Source organism: Gossypium raimondii, chromosome 1 (genome assembly GCF_025698545.1).
Source record: "Gossypium raimondii isolate GPD5lz chromosome 1, ASM2569854v1, whole genome shotgun sequence".
NCBI classification, from domain to species: Eukaryota; Viridiplantae; Streptophyta; class Magnoliopsida; order Malvales; family Malvaceae; genus Gossypium; species Gossypium raimondii.
Window position 1 is genome coordinate 2,848,534 of NC_068565.1, and position 26,899 is coordinate 2,875,432.

Below are 26,899 nucleotides of genomic sequence, written 5' to 3' on the forward strand. Positions count from 1 at the left end.
CAAAATACCAAAAAAGCCATATATTTTTAAAATTTATCGAAATGGGCCCGGTATTTTATTTTTTTGACCGTTGGGTACTGTTCACATGCGGGCCGAAATCGCGTCCACGTCAGCGCGAGATGATGACATCGTGCTGACGTGGACGCGATTTCCCGAAAAAAGGACCATTCCGGTAAATAATTAAAAAATGGGCCCATTTCGATATTTTTTTAAAAAAAGGGCTTTTATTGGTAAATTACCCAACATATAATTCATGAAAAAAAATATATATAAAAAAAACACTGTCACCACATTGTCATGATAATGTCACACATTTTCTTCTAATAAATGCAAGAGGAAAAAAAGATCTGAAGAAGGTAGAAAAAAATGCAATAACTATAGGTGTGATGATTAATTTCTGTCAAAAAATGTTCAGTACTGTGTTACTGCATATATATATATATGAAAGCAACTCAACATCTACTTCATGGGGTTTATCTTCTTCTTAATAAATTGTCCTTGAAAATAAAAACAAAATAAGAAAATGGAGGTCCAATCCATTTCAATTCATGAATGATGAAAATCAATTAATAATTTCCAATGGACTGAAACTGGGTTCTGTTTTTTGGGTTAGCAGATTATTGAGGAAATGAATGTGAAAATAACTTTTGTCTTAAAATAGGACAAGGGTAGGGAAAATAATGCACATGGAAAAAGATCAGACCAGACATCATCAGACATTGTAAAATATAAAAATATATTATTTTATTATTAAAAATCTGAAATAAATAATTTGATTGGGAAGTGTGTCATTGATCTTGCAAGTGCAAAAAAATAAAAGAAAAACTCAGTTGCTATTTTCAGGCCCATATTTCCACTGAAATTTCCCAAAAAACTTTTTTTTTATTTAATTTAATGTTTTTTTTTTGTTTGTTTGGTTGCCGTTTGCATTATTCATGCAAAGTTGACAGTCACGTTTGCCCTACCAAAGTAAGGTCACCATTTAGTTCAGTAAAGAAAATAAAATATATTATATATAGTTTTGAGGGAAGTGAATATATATAATAAATTTGCTGGCATTTTACATTTTTATAATATATAAATCTTATAACTTACTTCTATATACAAGATCGAGTAATAAAAAGTTTGATGTTTTTAAATAAGATTTGAGTTTGATATAAATAGAGAAAATAAAACTTGAAGAATTCATCCTTCAGAATGAGATTGGACCGAACTAGAATCGGGGTTTAGTCGGAACCCTTTTAGGTATTGAAAAATGAAGGGTTAAATTATTTTTGAAGTTTGAACTTGACAATTACTCTACATCAAGGCTTGAACTTGACATTTGTTCCTATATCGGGACTAGAATTTTTTTTTGTCTAAATTAATCCTTGATGTTTTCTTGAAAATCTTAAAGTTGAAATCACAATATAAAAAAAATACTAAATTCAAGAATTAATTTAAATTAAAACCCAAATAATAATTTAATCCAAAAATAAAAGATGAATATATTTGTTTGCTCAGTCCAAGCAGGGTATGTTTCCAATTCAAGAAATAATGATAGCTCAAACAGAAACCCAACATCAAGCATTCATTAACACCATTACTTGGTAAGAGCGAAAAAGAAGAAGAAATAAAGTTCAAGAAAGGAAATATTTTCGAAGAAATATCTAATTTATCTTATATGTCATTATAATATAATTGTCACATTTTAAAATAAATAATTTAATAAATTAAATTAAAAATTATCTTAAAAATATACAATTTCGAGATTTATTTTAACATTAATTTTATTATAAATTCTTATAATATCTGTTTCTTTTTATATAATGTCTAGAATTGTTCATAGCCCTTCCCCAATCATTAAATATGAGGATAATGTATTTTAGCACATTTAAACACACATTCTCTTATCTTGATAATAATAATATCATACCAATCAATTAAAATTCAATCTGCAAGTTTAAGATTTTTAAATAATACTTATATATATCATATAAAATGATGAATGTGACTTGGTCAAAGTTATGATTTGAATCATATATAAGTATATATGTATGTATATGTATATGCATATATTTTGTATAGATAATAAACTAGATTCCCAGTGAAAAAAATACAAAATAGTAGTGCAAGATAATAGATTCTCATTGTGTGTGATATATAAAAAAAAGTTGGATATCACATGAAGAATACTCAATACCCATAACTTTAATAAGTTTTTTTTCTTCTTTTTTGAATTTAATAACTTTAATAAGTTGAATGTGAGAGAAAGGGAAAAATAAAGTTAAAGGAAACCTATATAAATCAAGTCAATTGGTGCTATATATATAAAATAATAATTCAATGCCTTTAAAAGAGGGAAGCACAAAAAACATGATCCCCTCTTCATATCTATCATATTCATATTCTTTCTCTTTTCTTTTTTAATTATGTATATATTTTTGATGTCTTAATTTATGATGACAAGATGTATATATTCAAGAGCAATGACTATCCCAATTTTCACCTTTCTTTTAATATTCTTTATATTCAAGTGCTCTATTTCAAAAAGTCGATTGGATGTTAGCTCAATTGATATTAATATTATTGTCAGTGTAGGAGGATGTGGGTTCGAGTATACTGAAATGTATTATCCCCTTATTTAAGAGTTAAGAGGGACTATTCTAGACTTTATCTCAAAAAGAACAGATGTGATAAGAACTTATAATGAGATTAATGTTAAAAAAAATTAAAATATAATAAAAAATAATAGTATTTGTGGAATTGAAAATTTTCAAAGAGAATATAACAAACTTTTGTGATGACTAAGACAAAACCTTATTATTATTTTGACATTAAAGTAAATCTAACTTTTCTTTAATAATTAACTTTGCCTTTTCATGTGTTTTTCTTTCATGATTTTGGTGGTGTGCTGGGTTGAATGTAAGTATAATGATTAATCAATAGGGTTGGATTTATGTGAGCAATAATAGAGCTAGAAAATTGAAAAAGAAAAAAGATATGAAGAAAGTACAATGAACAAATAATCATTAATAACCTTTTACATTTAAAAAAGAAATTGTTGTAATTGGAATCTATATATGTCTATAAAAATACTAAAATGAATCAATACATTAATTTAATTAAAAATTTTATTTTAATAGTAAAAATGGATGAAATTTTTAACAGTTTGACCAATTTACACTTTAATGTAACGTATAGGGGAGAGAGTAAAATGTAATCCAACTCTTAATACAAAAGCTTCCGTGTAAGGGTGAGTGTTCGATCGAATTGAGTAAAAATTTTACGTTAATCGAGTTGACGAGTCTTATTTTATCATCCTAATTCAATTTGATTTTTTTTAAAATTAAATCGAGTGAAATGAAATAAGAGTTGAACCGAATCAAGTGAAATTGTTCGAGTTAAACTAAAAAATCTAACATGTCAAATTAAAATATTATTACAATATAACTAATTCTATTTTAGAGTATATAAATTTGAAACCATATATATTTGATAACTTTTTCAAAGCAAAATAAAAAGAAAAATACTTTAGTATGATAAAGTACTTGAATCGTTAATTAACTTATTTAGGTCCCAAAATTATTATTTTAGAAAATTTTAAATTTCTTTAGATCTTTTTATAATTTTTAAAAATATAAAATATAAAATTTTATAAATATTTTTAATTTTGATTTTGATTTTTTTTGTAAATTTTGTTGAGAGAGAGATCAATTTACTCATTTTCAAAATAGACAGGGATCAAAAGGGTGTTTATATCAATCTGTTATTTGAATTGTAAAATTCAACTCGACTCGAACTCAAAACTCGAATAAGTTGAACAACTCGATTTGATTAACTTGAAGTGCAATTTTTTTTTTGAATTTTTCGAATCGAATCGAATTTTACTCATCTCTACTTCCATGATACTTATTACTCTAAGCGTGCTGATTTGATTTTAATTCTAAAAAAAGCATGATATATGAAATTACTTAAATAACTTTTTTATTAAAAAATTGATATAATATATCATTACTTTATTTATTTTCACATGCATGATCTAATATTTTTATTGTAATTAGATCCCCACAACAATTTTCACTCATTAATTTAGTCCTTTTTAAAAAATCTAACCTCAATTATCAATTAATTTTCCAACTTCCAAGCAATTGCTTGACAGATCCATGAAAGGGAAATATGAGTAAATGGGAAGTGGCAATGAATTTATTAATGAAAAATAATGGCCCTCACTGTCTGTACGGCCTGCCTTACAAGGCACATCTTTTCTTATAATCTTTTTAATTAATTAATCTAAATAATATATAAACCCATGTGGGTTTATGATAATTAAAATCTTTAGTAATTATTTTAAGATAAAAATATCTTTTATGATTAAAATATGTTAAGGTTTTTCTTGTATGTTTATTAGAGAAGTCATCTATTTTGTCATTTTGTCTCCTTAAATGAAGCTAATTTGTCTAATCTTTGCTTAAGTTAAAAAAATTTTAAATGCTAAAACCCTAAAGTGTGAAGCACTTTATATATATTGCTCCAAAATTAAGCTTTTTATTAATGAAGATGGAGATTTGCATTAGAAGCATAACATTAGTACATTATTTTGTTACTATGCGACATAAAATAAAATAATTTATGTGTTTTGTCATTGTGTCTTAAAATAAGTCATATCCTTATATTCGATTCTAATTTGGGTTGGTATAGCATGGCATATATGGAAGAATAAAAATCTATTTGTTTTTCAAGGCTTATCATGGAGTTTAACAAAGACCATTAAGATATTTGTTTGTTGAGCAAGGCCGTATATTGCTACCCATGCGTGGGATCCGTCTAAAGATTCAAACGAAGAGTCTGAGCAAATCTTAGGAACAATCGTAGAATAGGCAAGTAGATTTAGGCTTTTGTATGCTTTTTTTTAGTTTAGCTAGGTTTTCCCAAAAAGAAATGAGGGTAAAATATTTTGTTTTGGTTTGTTTGAATATTTTGATTCGGGTATTTGAATTTAATGTAAAATTTGATTGAATTAAAATCGAAGTTTGATATGTATAATTATATCAAATTAATGTTTATATGCTGCGTTTCATATTAAATTAAAATTTACGTTTAGTTTTGAAAATTATCTCTTAAAAAGAGGATAAAGCAACATTTAACCTGAACTTGCTATTTTTTCATAGTTTAATCCTTACACTTTTTTGTCCGCATTAGCTTGAAATTTGAAAAATTTTCTCAATTTATTTTATTAAGGTGTAATGACATAGCACGTTAAGATTGTGTCATATTATCACTTGAAAATTTTTAAACTTTTATATAAAATCTAAAAATAAAAAAATTCAAATGATAACATGAGACAATCCTAAGTTTTCACATCATAATACCTTAATGAAATATTCCAAATTTAATGATCAAATTGAGAAATTATCAACTTTTGTGACTTGTAATATGAACTCTAGAAAAGTCCAAGGACCAAAAATGAAAATTAGTAAATCGAGGGACTAAATGTTACTTTATCCCCTTTAAAGTATACCAAACTTGAGCACGAAAACAAATAGTAGAAAACAATCCAAACAAGTCTTGTGATGCTACTCTTTTCACCCTAACAAATTCAAATCTTTGCCTTCTGAAAGTTGATTCTTATACACTTTCCCACTTTGAACCTTAAAGGCTAAGTTTGTTGAAATTTCTTCAACATAATATATCTAGAGAGAAAAAGATTAAGACTATTATATATTTCACATCACATAGTAATTAAATAATAAAAAATATTGAACTCGTATGTTGGTTTGATGGTTGAGGTGTTTGTTGTCTCAAATGTGATCTGGATTCGAGTTGTGTTGGTCACGCTGTTAGAGCTTTACCCTCATTTTATAATTCACTCAAACAAAATTATTTTAGTAATTTATTAATGATTATTATAATACATATATTTGATTAGTTTAGTAAAATCTTATTACGTTGCATGAATAAAGCTAATATAAGTTAACGTGATATGACTATTTCATATATTCGTTTTTCTATCTTTTGGTGTTATTTTTAAATTTGGAGAATTCTAGTGAAATGAATAGACTTGAATTCAAGGGTTAAATTAAATTTTGGGGTTTGAATTTGGGAATTGATATTGTTTTTATATTGGGGTTTGATTTTTTATTATTATTTTAGTGATTGATATTTCCTTAAAAACCTTAAAGTTCAGGTCCTAACGTGAAAACAATTGCCATGTTCAGGCCCCAATATGAGAATAATTGTCAAGTTTAGGGGCTAACTTCGATAAAAAGAAGAAGAAGTTCAAGTACCAATGTAGGAACAAATGCCTAGTTTATCCCCAATGTAGAATAATTAGCAAGTTCAGGGCCTAATTTGGAAAAAAAAAGTTTAGACCCTAATATGAGAACAATTGCCAAGTTCAAGTCCTAAATAATGATTTTACCTTATGAAAAAACATCTCATACAATTGCATGTATAGTTTTTTAAACTTTATAAGCGGATTTAGGATGTGACAAGTATATTATAGGATGTAGTAAAAAAAATTAAAACATAGTAATAAATGTGACATTTATCACACACTCAACCAGTTTCTGGAGTCTAAAAAACTGTGCTTGAAATACTTATCATATATATATATGAAGTTAGAATTATACTAAGCGTTGAATACATCATCATAAGCGATAAATTGAATAACTAATTCAACAACTAACTACATTTAAACTAACTATAATCGAATAAATCTGAAAAATAATCCATATATTTATATACGGTGAGACTTGAACATTGATTCTCAAATTTTCCCTAATGAACCAAAAGTTTTAAATTTAAGGAGATAAATTAGGTAAAGTTTATTGACATTTTGGTAAAGATAAAAATAAAATGCTGTCTCAAATTTAATGGTTATCTTAATTCTAGTCCCCCAATAAATCAATGCCCCTCTAATTTTCTTTGGAAGTTCCACCCAAAACATAAAAATTATCATCCATGAAATTCAATTTCGGCCAAACCTATATTTCTAGAAATCAAAATGTGCATAAATTTGTTGGGTTTGATTCAACTTAAATTATTATTTAATATTTTAAAAAATAATTTAATATAAATTTAAATATGGAAAATATAAATAAAAATGTGTTTGATAATTGACGTTAAAAGCCATATAATATTTAACTTATTTAAATATTTCATTTTTCAAAATTTAAAATTTACATTTATCATCCATTTTTATTATTCAAAACTCAATACTTATTTTTTCTGATGCGATGCCTAAATCTACTCATAATCCCTTCCCACCCGTAAATAGGAGGATAAACACAATTTTAACGCGATTGAACCCACGTTCTCTTGTTCTGACAACAACACTAATATCAAAATTCAATACTTACTAAATTTGATTTTTCAATTATTATTATTTTAAAAATCTATCCAAACATTAAAATTTGGTACATAGACAAATAAGATGATTTAAAGTTAAGAATAATAACTTTGTTAAATTATTATTTAAATGTGAATCCATGTACGTTGATACGATAACTTTGATGATTGTGTTGGCATAAACAAGAAGCATTCACGAATTACCGAATTTGGGGTTGAATTTTTCATAGCCTTTTGCTTTTTAGCATTTATTATAGACATTAGTTAAGCACGTTTTGTTGTAATTAATAACACTTCAATTACAACACAATGCATACATAATTGCATTTATATATGTTTTTGAGGTTACAGGATAGTTGTGTAAGTATTACATATTCGAATAAAATATTATTAAAATTAACTATTATAAAATAAAATTAGTAAATGTAAAATTTTCATTTAAGCCCTTTAAAATTTTAAATTAGTAAATATAAAATTATACTTTGGTCCCTCTAAAAATAATAAAATTTGATTTAATCCTTTAAAATTATAGAGATGCAGACTATTAAAATAGTGAAATTGTATTTTATCATAATAAAATTACAATTTAATTTCGTACCCTAAAAATTTTCTTTTACATTTCCCTAGTTTCGAGGTTTAAAACGTGATTAAAAGGCATTAATGAGAATTTGGTTCAAAGGTAAAGTTGAAGCTTATAATTCATAAAAAAAAGGATTATTCTATCACTTAATATTGAAAATTTCAATTTATTTTATTATATTATCTTTAAAATACTTTACTTTTAAAAGTTTATAAAATAATTTGATTATATTTTATAAATAATACACCAAGCATATTTTATAATTTAAATTTAATACTTAAATAATTACATATGAGTTATAATTATATAATTTGTATAAAAACCGATATATTAAATTCGTTTTAAATATATTATAATTAATGATAAAATTCAGTTTCATAAGTCCAGTTTGAATAAAATTGTATTGAAGAAGACAACTTCTTGTCTTAATAAACCTTAAGTGTCTTTCAATTCTACCTAATGAAATTTATATGCTTCCATTGAAGTCAAATTTAACTTTTGATTATCATTTAAATCAACGTAGATAAAAAGAATTCAACTAATTATCTAATCATAGATTTCTATTAAACCTATCCAAACTTAAAATCAAATTTGCCCCACAATCATAAAATTAGGTATTACCTTTTTAAAATTTGAAACCCCAATTGATTGGATTTTTAATTTAATTTTATTATAGAGTTAGATCATGTTTGTTCTTTCTGACACAACGCCTATAACTATCCATAACCCCTCCCCATTACATTCAAGTTTATAATATAAAGAGACATTAAACATGAAAAAGCTCCATTATGCTCACGTATTACGGTACTCGAATAACCTCATGTTTCCCATCCCCTTAAGGGGACCAAAACCACAATTTGACATAAAAAAATACTAAGGTGAAGGAGATGTAGACACGTGGCATGAGAAAATGCGGGAACAAAACAAATTATAAGGCTAACGCTTCCATCATCCATTTCCCACATGGGACCCGCATGGATTCAATTTTATTTATTTATTTAATTTTTCAAATAGAAAAAGCCAAAGGACCAGCACTTCTTTCCCCGGGTACACCGTACCCGTCCCCTCTTTTCTCTCTCATTATTATTATTATTATTATTATTATTATTTTTCTCTTTCACAACGCCTCCAACGTTTTTATTTAATTAAATTTAATTTTAAATTATTATGTTTGACAATCCCTGGAAGGGTGGGTCCCCTGTCACTTGCCACGCTGGGAAGGTTTTTTCTTGAGTTGCGGGTCCCACGGTTTGTCCTCATCTCACTCTCACCCTGTCCCACACGTGTACTAGTGGACCCCACCTTTTTTTTCTTTCACGTTGTTTCAGGAGAGGGTATCAAGGAAAAGTTTAAAAAAAAAAATAAAAACAACAGCATCCCCGGCTCAGCTTACGTGGACGTTTATACACGTGGCGGAAACCCTGACTGTCAGTTATTGAATCCTTCATCACGGTAAACCCGGTTATGTATTTCCCTATAATGCCCCTGGGAAGTTACGAAAATTACGAGCTAATCTCTGATCTATGTTCTTTTCCTGGTCTAATGCTGGTCTCAGTCCCTGCATTCTTTACATATTTATGATTTAGTCATTCTACTCTTTTTATTTAATTTTTGAAGTCCGATTGTTACCGCTTTTAAAGTAATGTCATTTAAATGACTCGCTTAGTTTAGATTGAATTCTATGCACTTTTAAATTAGTCACGTGCTTAATTTTTTAAAATGTTAAAAATTTCACATAATTCAATTTAATAAAAAAAAATTAACCTTGTTATCCATTGATCTTTAAATATTTAATAAGAAAAAGTAAGGAGACTAAATTTCTGAAATAAAAAGTAGGACTAAATTATAAATGGAAATGAAAATTTTAACCTTGTTATCCATTGATCTTTAAATATTTAATAAGAAAAAGTAAGGAGACTAAATTTCTGAAATAAAAAAGTAGGACTAAATTATAAATGGAAAGAATACAGGGATCCAGAGCAGAAATCTACTCTTTTTTTTCTTCGTTTTATTGGACTGTTTAATTGAGAGTGAAGTAAGAGAGAGGGAAAGAGGTTAATTTGGTAAAGAAATCCTAAAATAGACAAAATACCCAAAAACCAACAAACAAATCTGCCTTTTTATAACCTTTATTTTCTACCTTCATAAATGCAAAATCTTTATTAAAAAAAACCGAACCGAACCAAACCCTAAATAAACCCCACCCATAACAGCAGCCTTTACCCCCTCTCTATAATTTCTGTTTCTCTCTTTCGTTTCTCCATACCCCCCTCTTAAAAAACCAAAGCCAAAGCAAAATCCAACTCGAAACGCTATCTTCTTTTTTCTCTGTAAAAAGATATCTATGGCTGTTGAAGCTAGGCATCTTAATCTTTTCCCCCCTCAGTTTACAGGAAACAGGTTGGTTTCAAATACCCAATTCTCCAATTAACGATTTCTTATTTTTTGAATCGTTTGAAAGACTGAAAATCGGTTTTTTTTTTTGGAACCTTTTACAGGGAGATGATGAATCCAATTCAAGGAAACGGGAATATGTATCAAACGGAGATTGGGTATGGGGTTCCGTTATCGGGAACCACGACGGTGGCGGAAGGGTTGCTTCCGTTGTATAACTCAACGGCTACGGCGGCGATGAAATCGGAGAGTAGTTTGACGTACAACAACAATGTTCTTCCTTTACCGAGGAAGCGTTCGAGGGATTCGATTAATCCGATCCTTTCGTTTCCTTCACCGGTTCAACAACAAAGTAATAATAACAACGGCAATAATAAGACTTGTTTTCTTGGTCATGATATTTCTTTTCATATGGAGCAACAACAGTTGGATATTGATCGCATCATCTCCCAACATGTGAGTTTTGAATTTTTTTTGTGTGTTTTGAAATGGGGTTTTTCGTTTTTGGTTGATGATTTGATGTTGATGCGATTTGTTTTTTTTTTTTTTAGATGGAGAAAATGAGAGTGGAAATGGAGGAAAGAAGGAAGAGACAAGCCAGGAAGATAATGGAAGCAATCGAAGGTGGAGTGATGAAGAAACTAAAAGCCAAAGAAGAAGAGATTGAAAAGATTGGGAAATTAAATTGGGCACTCGAAGAAAGGGTGAAATCACTATGCGTAGAGAACCAAATATGGCGAGATTTGGCTCAAACCAACGAGGCAACAGCCAACGCGTTACGGACCAACTTAGAACAAGTACTCGCCGCCGCTGCCAACAACCGTGAGGAAGCGGAAGCGGCGGCGGCAGACGAGGTGCACGATGCACAATCTTGTTGCGGGAGCAACTGGGAAGCAACAGCGGAGAAAACCGTCGCCGGTGGTGGAGGACGGGAGTGTAGGAATTGCGGGAAGGAAGAAGCGTGTGTGCTGCTGTTGCCGTGTAGGCATTTGTGCTTGTGTACGATTTGTGGGTCTACACTTCACGTTTGCCCCGTTTGTAAATCCACTAAAAATGCTAGTGTTCATGTTAACTTGTGATAAACCCCTCAAAGAAAAAAAAAATACCCAAAAAATATTTTCAAGAAGAAATTGTTGGATTCCAAAATTTTGTAATTAGTTTAGATTAATTCTTTTTCCTTTCCTCTCTTTGAATTCTCCAGTTTGGGTTTTAGACAATTTAGTCCTTAGTATGTTCTTTGTTTTTTTTTTTTAAATTATTAATTTCTATTAATACTTGAGAAGAAAGGAGGAAATTGCAACGAATTTTGCTTTTGTTTCTTCCAACAATGATGAGGTAGGGAAATTTTTGCATTTGGTGTCTATAGTTTTAGCAAATTTCATTCTTTTAAAATTTAATCTTATCACTTTTAAAAAATTGCAAATTGTTTATTTTTCGGAATTTGTAGGGTAAATTTGTTTAAAAATATTTTCTTTGATAAATTTTAAACTTAAATTATACCGAATTTCTCGATGTTTTCACTAAAACATTATATTGTATTTAAATTATTCGATTAGATAATAAGAGTTATCATTGGTTCATTTCGAAATTGACGAAATTAATATACTTTAATTATTATATAAGAGTGTAAAAATATTTGAATTCATGTTATTTTAAAAATAGGGTTATCAGAATTTTAATCAAAAAATAATTTTATTTTTGGTAATATAACAGTAATAAATACATAATTTTCAAACTTGGGAGGCGCACGTTAGCAGAAGGAGTTAAATTTTAAAAAAAAAAAAGATAAAAGGGCAACATGTGTGGGACCCACTCAGTGAAGGGCATCTACCCGACAGATGGATAGAGGAGTGGAAGAAGAAGCTGAGAAAAAAAAAAAAGGGGGGTTAAAAAGGCAGATAGGAGTGTAGGAATGACGCGCAAGAGCGCGTGGAGTCAACCGGAATGAAAGGGACAGGTGTGAGGCAAAAGCTGACACGTAGGACGCGCGCAAATGTCGCTGTTGTTTGTGCTGCCGCTGTTTGGCAGTACTAGTAGGTCCCACTTCTTTTCTCTTTCCCTTGTCACCAAAACGCACCGTTTAAACTGTCCCATTTTTACTAAAATCTCCAAATAAATCCTTATCAATAGAACAACACTTATTTTCTTTTTAAAGATAAGTTTTAAAATGAAAAAGAAAATTTGATAATTATATATATTAAATATATTGATAATTATAAAACCTTGAAAAATCTAGATTAAAATGATTTTTGAATTTTATCTTGATAATGTTGAAATTCAAGGACAAAATCAAGAATTTTGTGGAAAGTGGATATAAAATTTAAAAATATATATTAACATGGGTTAAATTGATTTTCTTTTCTTTTTTTTTTTACTACGGAGAGCAGTCAAACATTTAATAAAGTAGCTAAAGGGATTAATTGAATTATTAATACTTGAGATGGATTAAAATTGCAATTGTACCATTAATAAAAAATTTAGAATTTAGAAAAATAGTAAAAAGATATATAAATTCAGAAGACACGAGAAAGAAGAGGAGCAGAGCCAAAAGTGGTAAAAAAAAGGACAAAAGGAAAACAAAACAGTCGACATAAAGTACGAAAAAAGTCTCTTCTCTTCTGCTCAAAATCGTATCTTTCGCATTTTTCTTGACGTATTTTAGACGTCGACTTTATTTAATTTTTGTTTAAATTTAAAAAAGGATGAAATTTATTTATTTATTTTAAAAAAAAACCATAAATGGTAAAGCATCTTATCAGAAGTTGGATTACCAAAGGGAATATTGAAAAGGAGGTGTCGGCGGTGGTCGACGGAGGCGTATCGCATCGCACGGCACGTTACACTGTCTACCCCCTATCACTTCTACATTGACTGTTATTTATATTTAAAGATTATTCTAAATTTTATGATAATAGTTTTATTTTACATAATATTTTAATTACAATTACCAATTATCGTCATTTTTAATAAAAATTAATAATTTAATATTATCGAGTTTTGAAATTTTACAAATCGGATTATAACAGTGAAGAAGTTAATAGATAGAGAAACTTAATTCTGAATTTAATAACTATTTTTAAGGTTCAAACTCGAATTCTCTTATTATGTGTACAACATATTTTACTATTACACCTTATACTTTATCGATATCATATGTTTCGTTTAAATATGCTTGAAAATAAATTTGTTATTTATGATTTTTTTAAAAGTATCATTAGTACAAATATAATACAATTACAAGTACAAGACATGTATAAATATATATCTGGTCAATTATGGATCTAACCAATAAAATGCACAAAGAACAAAGAATCGAACAAAGCCGAACTAACCCGAGAAAACTCAGATAAAATCCACACAAAATATACACAATAAATTTATTTGTTTTTGCATCAAATTTATGATGTGAGTTAACGTATTCACATGCATATATATTGACAAAAAGAGAGAAAAAAGAAGAAGAAAAAGGAGATAAGGCTAAGGAGATGGCTATATAGTTTGGTTGCCATTTATCATAAGTTGAAAATGACATTAGGGATTCATGAATTTTGAAATGTATTGAAATTTAATTTATCTTTAGGGTTCATGCATGTGCTTTTACGATTTTATATTTTTAATGTTAGATTGATTGCTCAATCATGCATGAACTGATCTTATGGTTCATGAATTTGATATTTATTTATTTATTTTTGATAAAAATAAATTATCAGACTTATTTACATTGAATATTCTTATCAAGTTTTTAGTAAGTTAATTTTTAAAATGTTTTTTAATAATTCTTTTGAACAGTTTTATTATAAGTTCTGGTGATCATATCTGTTCATTTTCAATCCATAAATAGGAGGATAATGGGCTTCATGTCCTCCTACATCAACAACAATAACTGTGCCAATCGAACTAAGCCTCAAACTATAATATTAATTCTAAATAATCACATCATATAAATCTTAATTTATATCTTTGGCTTTGTTTATCAATGAACCCCAAACATGGTCAATTATTTACAAGTAAGTCACCTTCATTAATTTCGTTTTCAACAACCAAAAATCAAAGCCTCAATTTTTGTCCAACAAGTGGAAAATTTTGGAACTATTTGCTAAAGAGGAGAGATAACAAAAGAGATCCATAAATAAATAGTGGTGATAATATTTTATTAAATTTATTTTTGTTAAAGGTCAATAACGGGGTTTTTCTAAAAAAAATTCAAAGAAATGCCAAGAAAATTTTATTTAGTTTTTTAAAAAAAAGGAAATTAGTATATACTATTTGCTAAATATTTATAACCTCAAATAACGTTAAATATAATATTTTCAAATTTTCCTAAGCCTAAGAAATCATTCAAATTACGAAAGATTCAAACTTGATTTTTGAACAAGGAATGCATAGCTTGGTATTATTATAAATAATTATTATATAATACAATAAAAGAATCTTGTCATTTTATCAATTGAATCTCAAATGGTACGTAATTTACGTTAAAATTTTCGGTTGATACCAATATTAAATTTTAAAATTAAACAACTGTTAATGTTTATTAATACATATTATTTTATTTGAACATAAAATTTTCGAGATGGAGGGGCATAGACAAGGGGGACGGGTAGTGACCTTGACGATAAAATCGGCTCCACTGGGAGAAGTTTTTGAAGTGTTGTCTTCGGAGACGCCGACTCGACCCCTCAACAATAGAAGGTATTGTCCCACGGAGAGGGTTTTGTCCCCATTCCTAAAGGGCCATGTACTGTTCATGGAGGCCGGGTGCCTTGACCATACGTAGACGTACGACCACCCACCAAAAGGTGACGTATGCGTCTTGTCCTTGGCAGGATTTGAACCTCTGACCTATGGAATGTAGGTCACTCGATTCACGAAGGGGTCACCTTGACCATAGGTGGATGTACAAGCACTCACGAAGAGGCGACGTGAGCGTCTTGCCCTTGGCAAAATTCAAACCCTTGACCTATGGAATTTAGGTCACCACATACGGTTGAGTATTCCCAAGAAAAACACTTTGAAGACTTCTCCCAGAAGAGTTGATCTCCCCTCAACAATACTTTAAATTCTAAAAAAATTATAATTAATCCCTAATTCCTTCAAAGTAATTTTCTAACTTAATCGAAAATATATTTTATTGATAAAATACAATTAAAATTTTATTCTTTTAAATATTTTCACAAATATCTATTCTTAATTGACTAAACTTTATGGTGGGAAACACATAGACTTGGGATTAATTCAACCATATATGCTTAGATGTGCCCCTCACAAATTAATTAATGGCAAACCATTTTTTTCTTTTTCTTATTGAAAAAATAGGGAAATTCTATTCTAAAAGATGGTGGCAACATGCATAACCTAACACACAAGAATATTGGAAACATAACTCCTCGTGACTAAGGAACCCATCATCTTAAATTTTTTAATTAATCTTTAGCATCATATCACTTGGTCCCAAAAATATAATAAAATATTTATTTAAATGTTGATATAGTTAATGGTTGATAAGTTGTTAAGGGATAGATTCAATTCCAATAAAAAAAGTTGCAAATAGAAGTGAATAAAATATGGTATCTTTCAAGATTGAATTGGGATTGTGAATGAGGAATTAAGTACTAATTTATTTAATTATTTTAATGACACCTACCCATTATCAACGTTTCTAGGTTTAAGTGGTGTATTGTACATTGGAATCCCAAATCTATATATATTTATTCAACAAAAATTACATCATACATCGAATAAGTTTAGATTATTCCGAAATTAAAGGAGATTAAAAAAAATATTTATACATCTTATACTTACATTTTGTTAATCCTGTTGATCAAAATCATTTCTTACAATCACTTTCTAAGCTAAAAGCATCTGCGAGTCTTAAACCCTATAAATCCAAGTCCTCGTAAGCTTATATGGCGAGAGCCGTTTCTCTTTGGGTGAAATTAAATTGTATATTTTTATGATAGTATAAATATAATTGCATTATTTTAATACCCTATATCTTTATACTTTTTAAAGAATTAAACCAAAATTTTATCATTTTTTACGATGCCAAAGTGCAAATTTACCATTGGCCTAAAATGGAAAGCGGAGCCCCTGCTAACCCCTGGCTTTGCCACTACCCCTAGTGTGGACAAAAACTTACCAATTTTACGTCATATATCTCTGTTGGCTTGATGTGACAATTCATATCTAAGAAGGCAAAATATCAATAGGTCAGTTGGCAAGGGTGAAGCCAGAAATTTTTTTTAGGGGCCGAGATTAAATTATATACTTTTATAAGACCTAAAATGCAATTTCACTCTTTTGCTGGCTTATATTTTTATGGTTTTCAAATTGACTAAATTAAAATTCTAGAATTTTGAGGGGCAAACTATAATTTTACCATATATTAACTTAAGATTTTATAAATTTTTGTGGGTTTAAAGAAGTAATGTCTCATTTTAAGAGAGTCGGGACCAGGGCCGTTGCTAGCCTTTTGGAAAAATTCGGTTTAGAAAACGATTTTTAGTTACAACAAAAGTTTAAAATTTTAAAAAATCGAGCAATTTATGATATTTATAGCAATAAACGTTTCCTAAAAAGTAATTTTACCGTAATAAAGTAATTCTGTTAAAGTGGTGATAATTTTACCGTAAATGAATCTATAAGAAAATATATTTAATTTCCTCATTCAAATGGAATCATAATGACTAATTAATGTAATTCCATCTTGAACTTCAATTATTTAATTATAATTAGTTAAACAATAATTTGAAAACCTTAAATTAATTTCTTAAATAATTTATATACTTAGTGAGAAAATACATTCATTTATGAATGTAACCCATTTATTTAGTTTTATCATTTTTGTTCATTTGGTTCTAGTCATGAAGTCATCCCACTATAGTATCGTGACTGAGTTCTCCCTAATTACATACTATTATGAAAGCTACTTAATCAATAATTGTCCAATGATCTTGTCATAGGTGTGTTACCTTCGTAGGATATCCTTCATCTCTTTGAGGTAAATTCATTCTCCCAATATGATCCTATTTTATCTCACGGTAGCCATTACATTTTCCTTCATGAAAAGTTAATTACTATAAAATAGTAATCAAGTCATTTATCACAAAGACAAACGACCTGTGACCACGTTTACCTTTTATCTATCATGTAATGCCGATGAGAGGATATTGTTTACCTATTAGTTGGGCTATGAATTTCTCTATTGTGAATGATGTTACATATTGCAAAAGTCGTATACCCGATGCATCGACTTTTAGTTCTTGCTCTATTTGAATCAAGTTTTTACTTGTATCAAACTGAATAAATTTATAAACAAATCTATGATCTATTTTACTTGAGTCCTACCCGAGATATTGTCAGGTCAGTCAGTCACATTTATGACGTCTTCCCAATTGGACTTGATAGACGACAAATTAGTCTTCCAATCGGTTTGTTCATTTCCGATTAAACCAAGAACATGTTTAGGTTCATCTTCTAATAGAAGTTGTCTTTCCATATTATGATCCAACCACGTAATACTGCTTAGTATTAATTAAATATTAGATAACTAGTGAACCAATATTTTGCTTCCATTTTGCCTTACGTGCAAAACTATTAAAGACAATATATAAAAAAGGTATAAATGTAATTAATTGATATTTTTATTAAATCAATTTATTTGAAAAATACAAATACACAAAACAAACATACTACATTCAGGACACCAAATTCAACAGAAGCTTCAAGGAGTATGAAACTAATACGGAAATAACACGTTACGTCTAGGAAATAACCAAAAAATTTGACTACCCGATCCATTTAGCGATGAACCGTCACAAAAACCAACTATACTAATAATGCCCAATTTCTTATTTTAAATATAATTAGAGGGTGAAGAAAGGCAATGAAGAGCAACACCACTTCATGTCTCGCTTTCAAGAAAAAGATACATTAATTATCTAAATATTGAACTTCTTTGTTTTTGGTCCCATTTCCCATAGAATCACACATCAATTTCATTGTGGGTCACATCTTTTTATTTGTTTTTTCTTTCCAATAATTATTGTTTGACATTATTAATAAATAAATAAAAATAATGTTTTATATATCTGGCAAATAATACTAATAATAATAGTAGTAATAAACAAAAAAGCATGCTCGAATTCATCGTCTCGTACACACTACGCACCTAGCCAACAAAGATAATGACACTTGACTAGGCTTGTCCAATATTATTTGTTACCTCTAAATTTTAATTGTAAAAAATATATATAACTATTAATATAATAATCTAATCTATTTTTATAAAACTAATTTAAAATATATACGTATTAATATAAACAGGTATCCTAATGTTATTTTAATTTAAAAATATCATTTGACTCCTGAATTGGTCCCTAAATTATTTTGTTCACATTAGTCTCAAATCTCGACAGCTATTCTCAATTTGATCCTTGAACTTGGATTCTTTAAGGTATTATAATATAACACTCTGAGATTGTACATCATCACCTAAATTCTTTTATTCTTTATAAATTTTTAATAACGTGATTACACGGCACTAGCTCAGAGTGTTGCGTCGTTTCAGGGACTAAAATTCTAAAACTAATACAGACAAAAAAGTTTAAGGATCAAATTGAAAATTTTATCGAATTTAGAGACTTAATATTATTTTATCCCCTAAAAGAATTCTAAAAGAATCTAGGGCAATGCTTATTGTTATAATTTTTTGTAAGAAAATCTTTTGGGTTTAAAGGTGTTGGAAGATTTAGTATAAAGGGGTTGAAATGTGTCAAATAAGTTGTCCTCTTCATTGATAAAAATAGAAAAATCATATTCCCAAATTATTCAGTTGAGTGTGGGGTAACCAAAGCAATGGACAGTACAATAGCATAGAATATTGATCCAATCAAGAGGGATAATGGACCCCCCATTTGATGCAAACCCCTAACTTTGTGAATGGGGCACCTTTTATTTATATAATATTATCTGATGGAATTGAATTTTACTGCCCCATTCCTTTGTTCTTCATTTAAATAATTTCATTTTTCCAATTTAATATTGGATATTATCAGTTGACAAACCATTATTATAGTGAATCACACATTTCTCTCCATTTATAGTGTACAAAGAAAAAAAAATGATGGTCTTATTAAAATAATTTTTATTAATGAAAAGACAATCTACAATTTATTAAATATAAACCTATAATTTGTATTTCTTGTCTTTAAAATGATAATGTCCCTACTCCCACCCATATTTTACAGGTCATCAATTAAGATTAATTGATGAGAACCAAGTTAGGTCAAATTAAAATTGGGATGGTCCCCCATTGTATCATTTCTTAATGAGTGAGAAATTTGGGTCACAAATATGGAAAAGGGAAAAGAGGTTATTGAAAACCTATTGATGCTCAAAATAACTAAAGGGAATATTTGAATTGAGTTATGGGAATCAAATCAGGTTTAGCATAGCATGAATTTAATTGAACAGCTCATTTCTTCAATTTCAATGGTGGGATAATGATGGATGTAAAGAACGGCATTTATTTGTTGGGTGGGAAGTGGGAACTTTAAGCTTTCAAGGTATCATGGTCTATATATATGTATAATCATTTTGAAATTCGTGATTATTCTAATCATATTATTTACAGACTTTGAATATTATTACTACAATCAACCGTTATTGATATATAAAACACCAACAAGCTATTACCTCATGAAGGGAAAGAAAGATGGAATCAATGGTTTTAGGGTTTGTAAAAGAAAACCCTAAATTGAGTGAAGAAGGGAAATGTGATGATTCCCATCTCATTCATCAGTGTAAGGATGGATGATGGGGTTATATATATATATTTTTGTTTTCCTTTTTGGAAAGGCATTGGGTGGGTCAAAGACTGTTAAGATAAGGGGCATCCCACAAACTCCCAAAAGGAAGAGTGTGCATAAACCATTCACCTAGAAATCATATCTTAGACCATGAGAGTCTTCTTTTTAATTTTTGCCACTTTATGTGGGAATTTCTATGACCTGCCAATGGCCATGAGTCTACTTTTATACATGGGATCACAATTGGGTGGAGTGAGGCTAAAGACTTAGAAAAGAGCATTTATTTATTGCAAATTTGAAATCCAGCAAACCCCACTATATCAATGAAATGAAACATTGAAAAGTGAAAAACTAAAGAAACCCCAAAAATATGAAAGGAAACATGGAAAGAGAAAGTGGCAACTAGGGAGGGTAAAGAAAACTCGAATTTCACGGATTTCGATTTGATCCGATTTAATAGAATTATTCTTTTATGAATCGTGTTTTGAGGAGAGTTTAATTTTTTTAATTAATTGGATCGAGTCAGGTTGGGATTTAAGGAAAACTCATCTTGGAATAATTATCAAAATGTCTTTTTATATATATATATGACATTAAGCATGATAATAAAATTTATATTAATAATTGCTCCATCATAACTATATTTAGAAAACAATTAATAATATCATTTAAAAATAAAAAATAAAAAATAAAAAATAAAATTTTACTTGGATAAAAATATAAAAAATTAATTAATGATATACCAAGTCGAGTCATATAAGTTTGATTTTTTGGGTAGGGTTTAGGGCAAGTAAATTAATATTAAATTTCGGATTGAGTTAAGTTTGGAGTATATTAGGTTAGGTCGAGGCGGCAAAAAACCACCTCATTTCATCCTCATCTTCAGTGACAATTATTAATAACTTATGATTATGTCAATGAAGTCTTGATTTAATGCCAACAACAACTTTGAGGTCTCATATTCCGATATTATTACATGTGAATTTATTTTAAAATTTTTTTTATAAGTTAATTTTTTTAAATAAATAATTCAGTTCAATGCTTATAATGATAAAGATAAAAGTACTATAGAGGCTCCTATACTAAAAATGGACAATTAGTCATTGTATGTTATATTAAAGAACAAATTGATCTTTCTATTAAATTTTTTAACAATATAAATAGATAAAACTTTTTAACAGAAATGACTCATTTGCTTTTTAATTTAACATATAAAGATTAACTTACCTATTTTTAAATAAAAAAATAAAATATAATCTAACTTTTAATATAAATGACTCCATAATACTTTTACATTGCATCAAATTGGTGTGCAAAGTGTAAACATCAGCTTCTCCCACTAACTCAATAATCCATGTGCCATAACATCATAAGGTCTTTTTTACTAATAAGATTATTGGTGATTGTGGAAGCAAGCCAAACTCCCCCCTCCATCTTGGGTAAAAATCATTATACATGCTTCACTTTTCTCAATCTTATATTTATCTTTTTTGACCCCATCTTTATCACACTATTCATGAGTGGGTACTTTGTCTGAAAGTGTTTGTAAATAGTTCCATCTTGTCAACATTAGGCAACCCAATGTAAAAAGCCAACCCACACAAATCATTCATGTAGTTTTGTTGGGGTTGAGAAAAGTGGGCAGACATGATAATCTAACACATTGAGAATATGAAAGATTTCTTCTCTTCTTCTTTTTCTATTTTTTTTAAATAAAGATATAGACAAAAGTACTATTGAGACTCCTATACTAAGAGTTTGATTGCATTTTACCCCTTTACTTAAAAAATGAACAAATTAATATTTATACGTTATATCAAAGAGAAAACTGATCATTTTTACTAAAATTTGTATTTATTTCTATTGTTAAAAATTAATGAAAATTTTAACGGATTGACCTCTTTGTTCTTTAATCTTAGGTACATGAATTAATTTACTCATTTTTAAGTAAAGGGGACAAAATATAATTTAACTCTTAGCCATTATATTTTTACCTAGATATAGGATATTTAGATGACATTGGATTGGACAAAGTACTGCTACAACACACCTAAAAATGTTAAAGTGATTTTCTGATGCAAATGCAATGACTTTGTTTCAACACAAAGATAGATGGCATGTACTATGTTCTTTTTTTTAAAAAAAAATCAGTAATGTATTCCCCCATTTTCTGTCTCCTTTTGTCTTTTTTTTTTCTTCACTTTCAAAGTTGTACATTCTAACAGTGATAAAGACATGAGCATGAGGTTGAAGATGACATTACAAAAGAATCATCCATCTCTTTGGACCAGATAAATTGGAATATATATTTTTATATATATGGGGTACTATCTTCCTTTTTTTTTTTGAACTATATGGGGTGCTATCATCCACCATCACAAATGCATGATATGTACACTATTGTGCTGTCTATCAGACAATTCATTATGCAAATGCAGAAGAGGAGGGGAAAAGATTTTGGCCCACCAATAATGGAATGGACCATGCAAAATTTTTCTGTCCCTATAAAAATCACAACTCCAGATAGATGATTTTGACATCAACATGCTTTTCTGCAATCACAATATAAACATATATATATGTGTATATAGCTATGTAGGTATATATTAAATGAATTAGGGAGAGGGTATTATTGATGTTTTCATGACTGTACCAAACTAGGCTGTATATGGACCGACTTTGAAAGAAACTGTGTCTATGCAGTGTTCATATGAAAGCTTGACCAGCTGCCTCCACATTAATGGCACTATTAACTGTCTAATCGATCAATTTATATATAATATATATATTTCTCCTATTAGTGGAAGGATCAATGCAAAATCTTAAAGATTACATCAGAGTTGAAACATCTTCATCATTCAATCAATCAACATGTTGGAAGGTTCAGGGTAATTTCAAACATGTGAATATGATAAACACTAGCATCTACTTTTTTTTAAAAGCTTTTCACAAGATGGGGAATTTTTTTTGGTGCCTATTGTCAACTAACAGGAGGCTGCTAAATGCTATCAGCTAAAAACATGGGGCCCTAGTATATAACAGGTTTTCAGCAAGTTGTTTGGTTTTTTGTTTTCTATATTATTATCATCAGCAAGACAGCAACTGGTCTGGTTCTTTTCTAGAAATAGTTAGAAACATTAAGGAAGAACAATCTATGGCTATTAGGGGGCCATTTACCTATTATGTTTCAACCTAAGGATAAGACAAGTTTGCTCCATCTTAATATGAACATCAAGAAAATAGTGCAGCTTAGCTATTGACAATCACAAGAACTTAATTTCACTTATCACTATCGTATGACATGGTAACAACCTGTTTAAACAGCATTAAGAGTATCTTAGGGTACCTATATTTAAAAGAAAAGCCAAAATGGGGTCATATGAAACAACAGAAGAGGTCTGAGTTAATAAATACATAGGGGGCCTTGGATTGGGATCTACTATGAATGGTATTTAATTATTACCTGCCTTCTCTGTTAATCAGACATACTGGCTTTGTTTATTCAACTCTGGCTCAGTGTTATAATGGAATATGGACAGTGATAGCACAGGCTAGACCTGTCCACCCTGTGCCACTCTCACCACCACATAAGCTTCTTGGACCCTTTCATTATTCAAGATGTTCTAATAATGAAAAAGGCTCATTTATTCAACAGGTAAGCCAGATCAAGATGCAGCGGCTTATGTTAGTTATAGACAGATAAAAAGCTATTTAAAGTTTTTACCATTTAACCAAAACATCAAATTGTAGAGCCAGCCCCCACTTATTTCAAGCACTGTATAAATGTGTGTCATCTTGCTTAATGTGGGCATAACAAAGATGATATGGTTGAAATGATTGATGATGTAACCACACAACAAAAATAGGCAAATGATATGCATGGCGTACATTAAAATATGTTCTGTTAAATACACAAACTCAAGTGTCGGTGTCGCCTAGAGGTTATTATTCATTGTATGTTATTTTCACTACATGCATCATTTTAATCAATGGTAATTAAGTTTAGGATTAAATAATAGGCATAGGAAAAGAACAATGTATGTGATGTTTCAGAGAATATGCCCCTTTGAAAATTGAAAGAGTGCTACTGCAGGTGTTGAAGCGCATGCATATGATTTTTCCCATTTTTTATAAACAAAGGTGTTTCTTTCTTGTTATTGCCTAATGCTACGAAGAAGCTTACTTTAAAGCCTATTTTAGCCTATTGATACAGAGAGATGTTTTAGTGCATGTAAAGCTGTTTGTGAGAAAGATAAAAAAAGAAATGTTAAATAATACCGATAAAGTGAGCTTTTTTCTTCTTTGTTTTTTTTCTTATCCTCAAAACATGCTATCGCTCCTAAAGTAAGATACTCAAAAGATAAAAGCTAATCTTCCCCATCATTCTATCAACTCTATTGCTGACACAGGGCATTTTAACAGTACCAAGTCCACCACCTTGAAGAAGAAAAAAAGGGGCCTTTAAATGAAAAAGGTTGAAAAAGCTAACAATAGAAGGCAAAACAAGGGGTGATGAAACGATGCAATCTATATGACCCTGATTCTTTATTTATTGTTTAAGTATTCGTGTTGGATATATGTATTAAACTTATATTCGTACATGAGTATCCTACATTCATCCCGGTCCAAATAACATAGTATGCAGTTCATACCTGCCATAAATAGAGTTAGGTAAAGCTTGAATAAAGTGAAAAAGTGGAATATAATTAGACAACCTTTGTATAAACAATTACCATTTGTTTATGTTGAATGAATTAAGAAAAACTAAACCAAAGAGAATATTAGCAAAGATAGTGAGGCATATAACTTCAATGTCAAAGAAGTAAATATCTATGAAAAATACTAAATTAGAACTATATTTGTCAGCATATGGAATATTCTTAACTAATCAAGACAAGCTAAAGTTGCTTATCTTCTGCAGAATATGATAACACTCAGTTATACCAGTGATGCTTTATACCTTCTTTTTTTCTATATTTTTATAGTCCTTTCCATATCAGTTCCCACAATGACTATCATTTCATGGCATGAATAATTTTATTGAAAAAAAAATCTTGGTTAGGGTGGTTAAAGTGTAAAAATTAAAAAAAAAAAATCTATTTTCAGTCAAATATCCTTCATTTTGAAGGATGCCATCATTTCAACAAGTGTAAAGGCTGCAAAGCACAATGGTAAGTGAACATCTAAACATTCCACAAAGGGTTTTATGAGAGAAAAAAAAAGGGATAAAGCATAACATGATTGCAGCCATCAATACATGGATAGAACATTAAACAGTTCTATCATACATTTAATCGAACACATGGATATGTGTTCTTTCCACATGGTTTACTCTCAACTTAATAAAAATTAGATACATAGCAGCACCTATATCATTTCAATGCAAACATAGGACAGATACATCATCACAAATTATTAATGATAATAAATAGATTGACTGTATTAAAGTCATATACGAGCAAACAAATACAGGGGCAGCAACATAAATACAGAAGAGAGGTACTCACCCTTGTTCAACCACAATCATGAACTTCCGATAACGAACCGGGAAACCTGGTATTAGATTAGGTTAATCGTGTCGAATATATGACAAGTCTTGGGATCAAAATGTTCTAAACTGCCATAAAATGTTACAAACTTCTACAGTACATAGCAGATGAATGAACACACTATGATTTTGGTTCTATATGAAACTATCGCCCTAAAAATGGAATCATTTTAAGGCCTAATGCATATTGACCACCTTATCATAACTACAGTGACATCCCTAGTCTTGGCCACTATGAATTTGACAAGAGCTGAGCCCAAAACATATCTTATTTGAAGCCGAAATTGTTTGTAATGCTGGCATTCATGCACATTGTTCAGGCCCTAATGGTTACTAACTAGAATCTGTTTTGGGATTGAAAAAGGCAGCTGGAATTAATTCTTTTCTAGGTTCTCTTGATTCTTTCCTTTGGTGACTTTCACGTTATGTGATGAGTTCTTCACTATCAATAGTGACTGATCAATGTGCATGAATTGAGATTTTGACATATTATTACATTTTCATTCAGATAAAATAATATTTCTAAAATATCACAAGGCGAAGTGAAGCAAACAAATATTAAATGCTTTCATTGTTGGTTGAAACAAATCGATTAGACCGATCAAGTTTTTATTATCCTTAACTAAGCTTTTCATTCGAAACAAACCGATTGAAATCTAATGGGCAGTATGAGTATTTTCCACGCTCAAGGGAGATCAATTCAAAATTTATTCGACTAACGTTTTTATCATCTGTTAGAAAAATTTAAAAAAAATTAAAATCGATTGTAAATTCATATATTCATCTTAAGGAATTTGAATCCCAAACTATTAGACCTGTTCATGAATTTGCAACCCAACCCAACCCGAATTCAAATAAAATAAAATGAAATAAATTATTTTATTTAATTCAAGTATAAAATATAAGAATATTAATATACTACTACAAAAAGCTTATGAAGACATCAACAGCAAAAAGAAAGAGGGAAATTGAAGGATGGATTTAAGGTTTTCATGTAAAAAAATAAGTCTTGAAATACCCTATAAAATTAACAAAAGTGAGCTGTATTTTCTGGAATTAAAAGGACATAAAGGGTAGTTCCATTGAACCAGATCCAAACTAGAGGCAAGTTCGTCTAAAAGATTTAAGTAAAAGCCTAAATGGTATAATAAATAGTCGACTTACTTGATGCACAAGCAAGTTTAGTAAGCTTAGAAACTCCCTAAAAAGATTGAAGTATTATACTCGCACAAAAACCTC

At 29.2% G+C, this 26,899-nt stretch overlaps 1 protein-coding gene across 1 annotated transcript; it reads left to right on the top strand.

The window, feature by feature from the left end:
* Positions 1-10,087: 10,087 nt before the first annotated feature.
* Positions 10,088-11,449, top strand: LOC105775754 (probable BOI-related E3 ubiquitin-protein ligase 3). Its single transcript, XM_012598235.2, has 3 exons — positions 10,088-10,309; positions 10,408-10,759; positions 10,855-11,449. The coding sequence occupies exons 1-3, from the start codon at positions 10,254-10,256 to the stop codon at positions 11,380-11,382; spliced, it is 936 nt and encodes a 311-aa protein (XP_012453689.1). The 5' UTR covers positions 10,088-10,253; the 3' UTR covers positions 11,383-11,449.
* Positions 11,450-26,899: the final 15,450 nt, after the last annotated feature.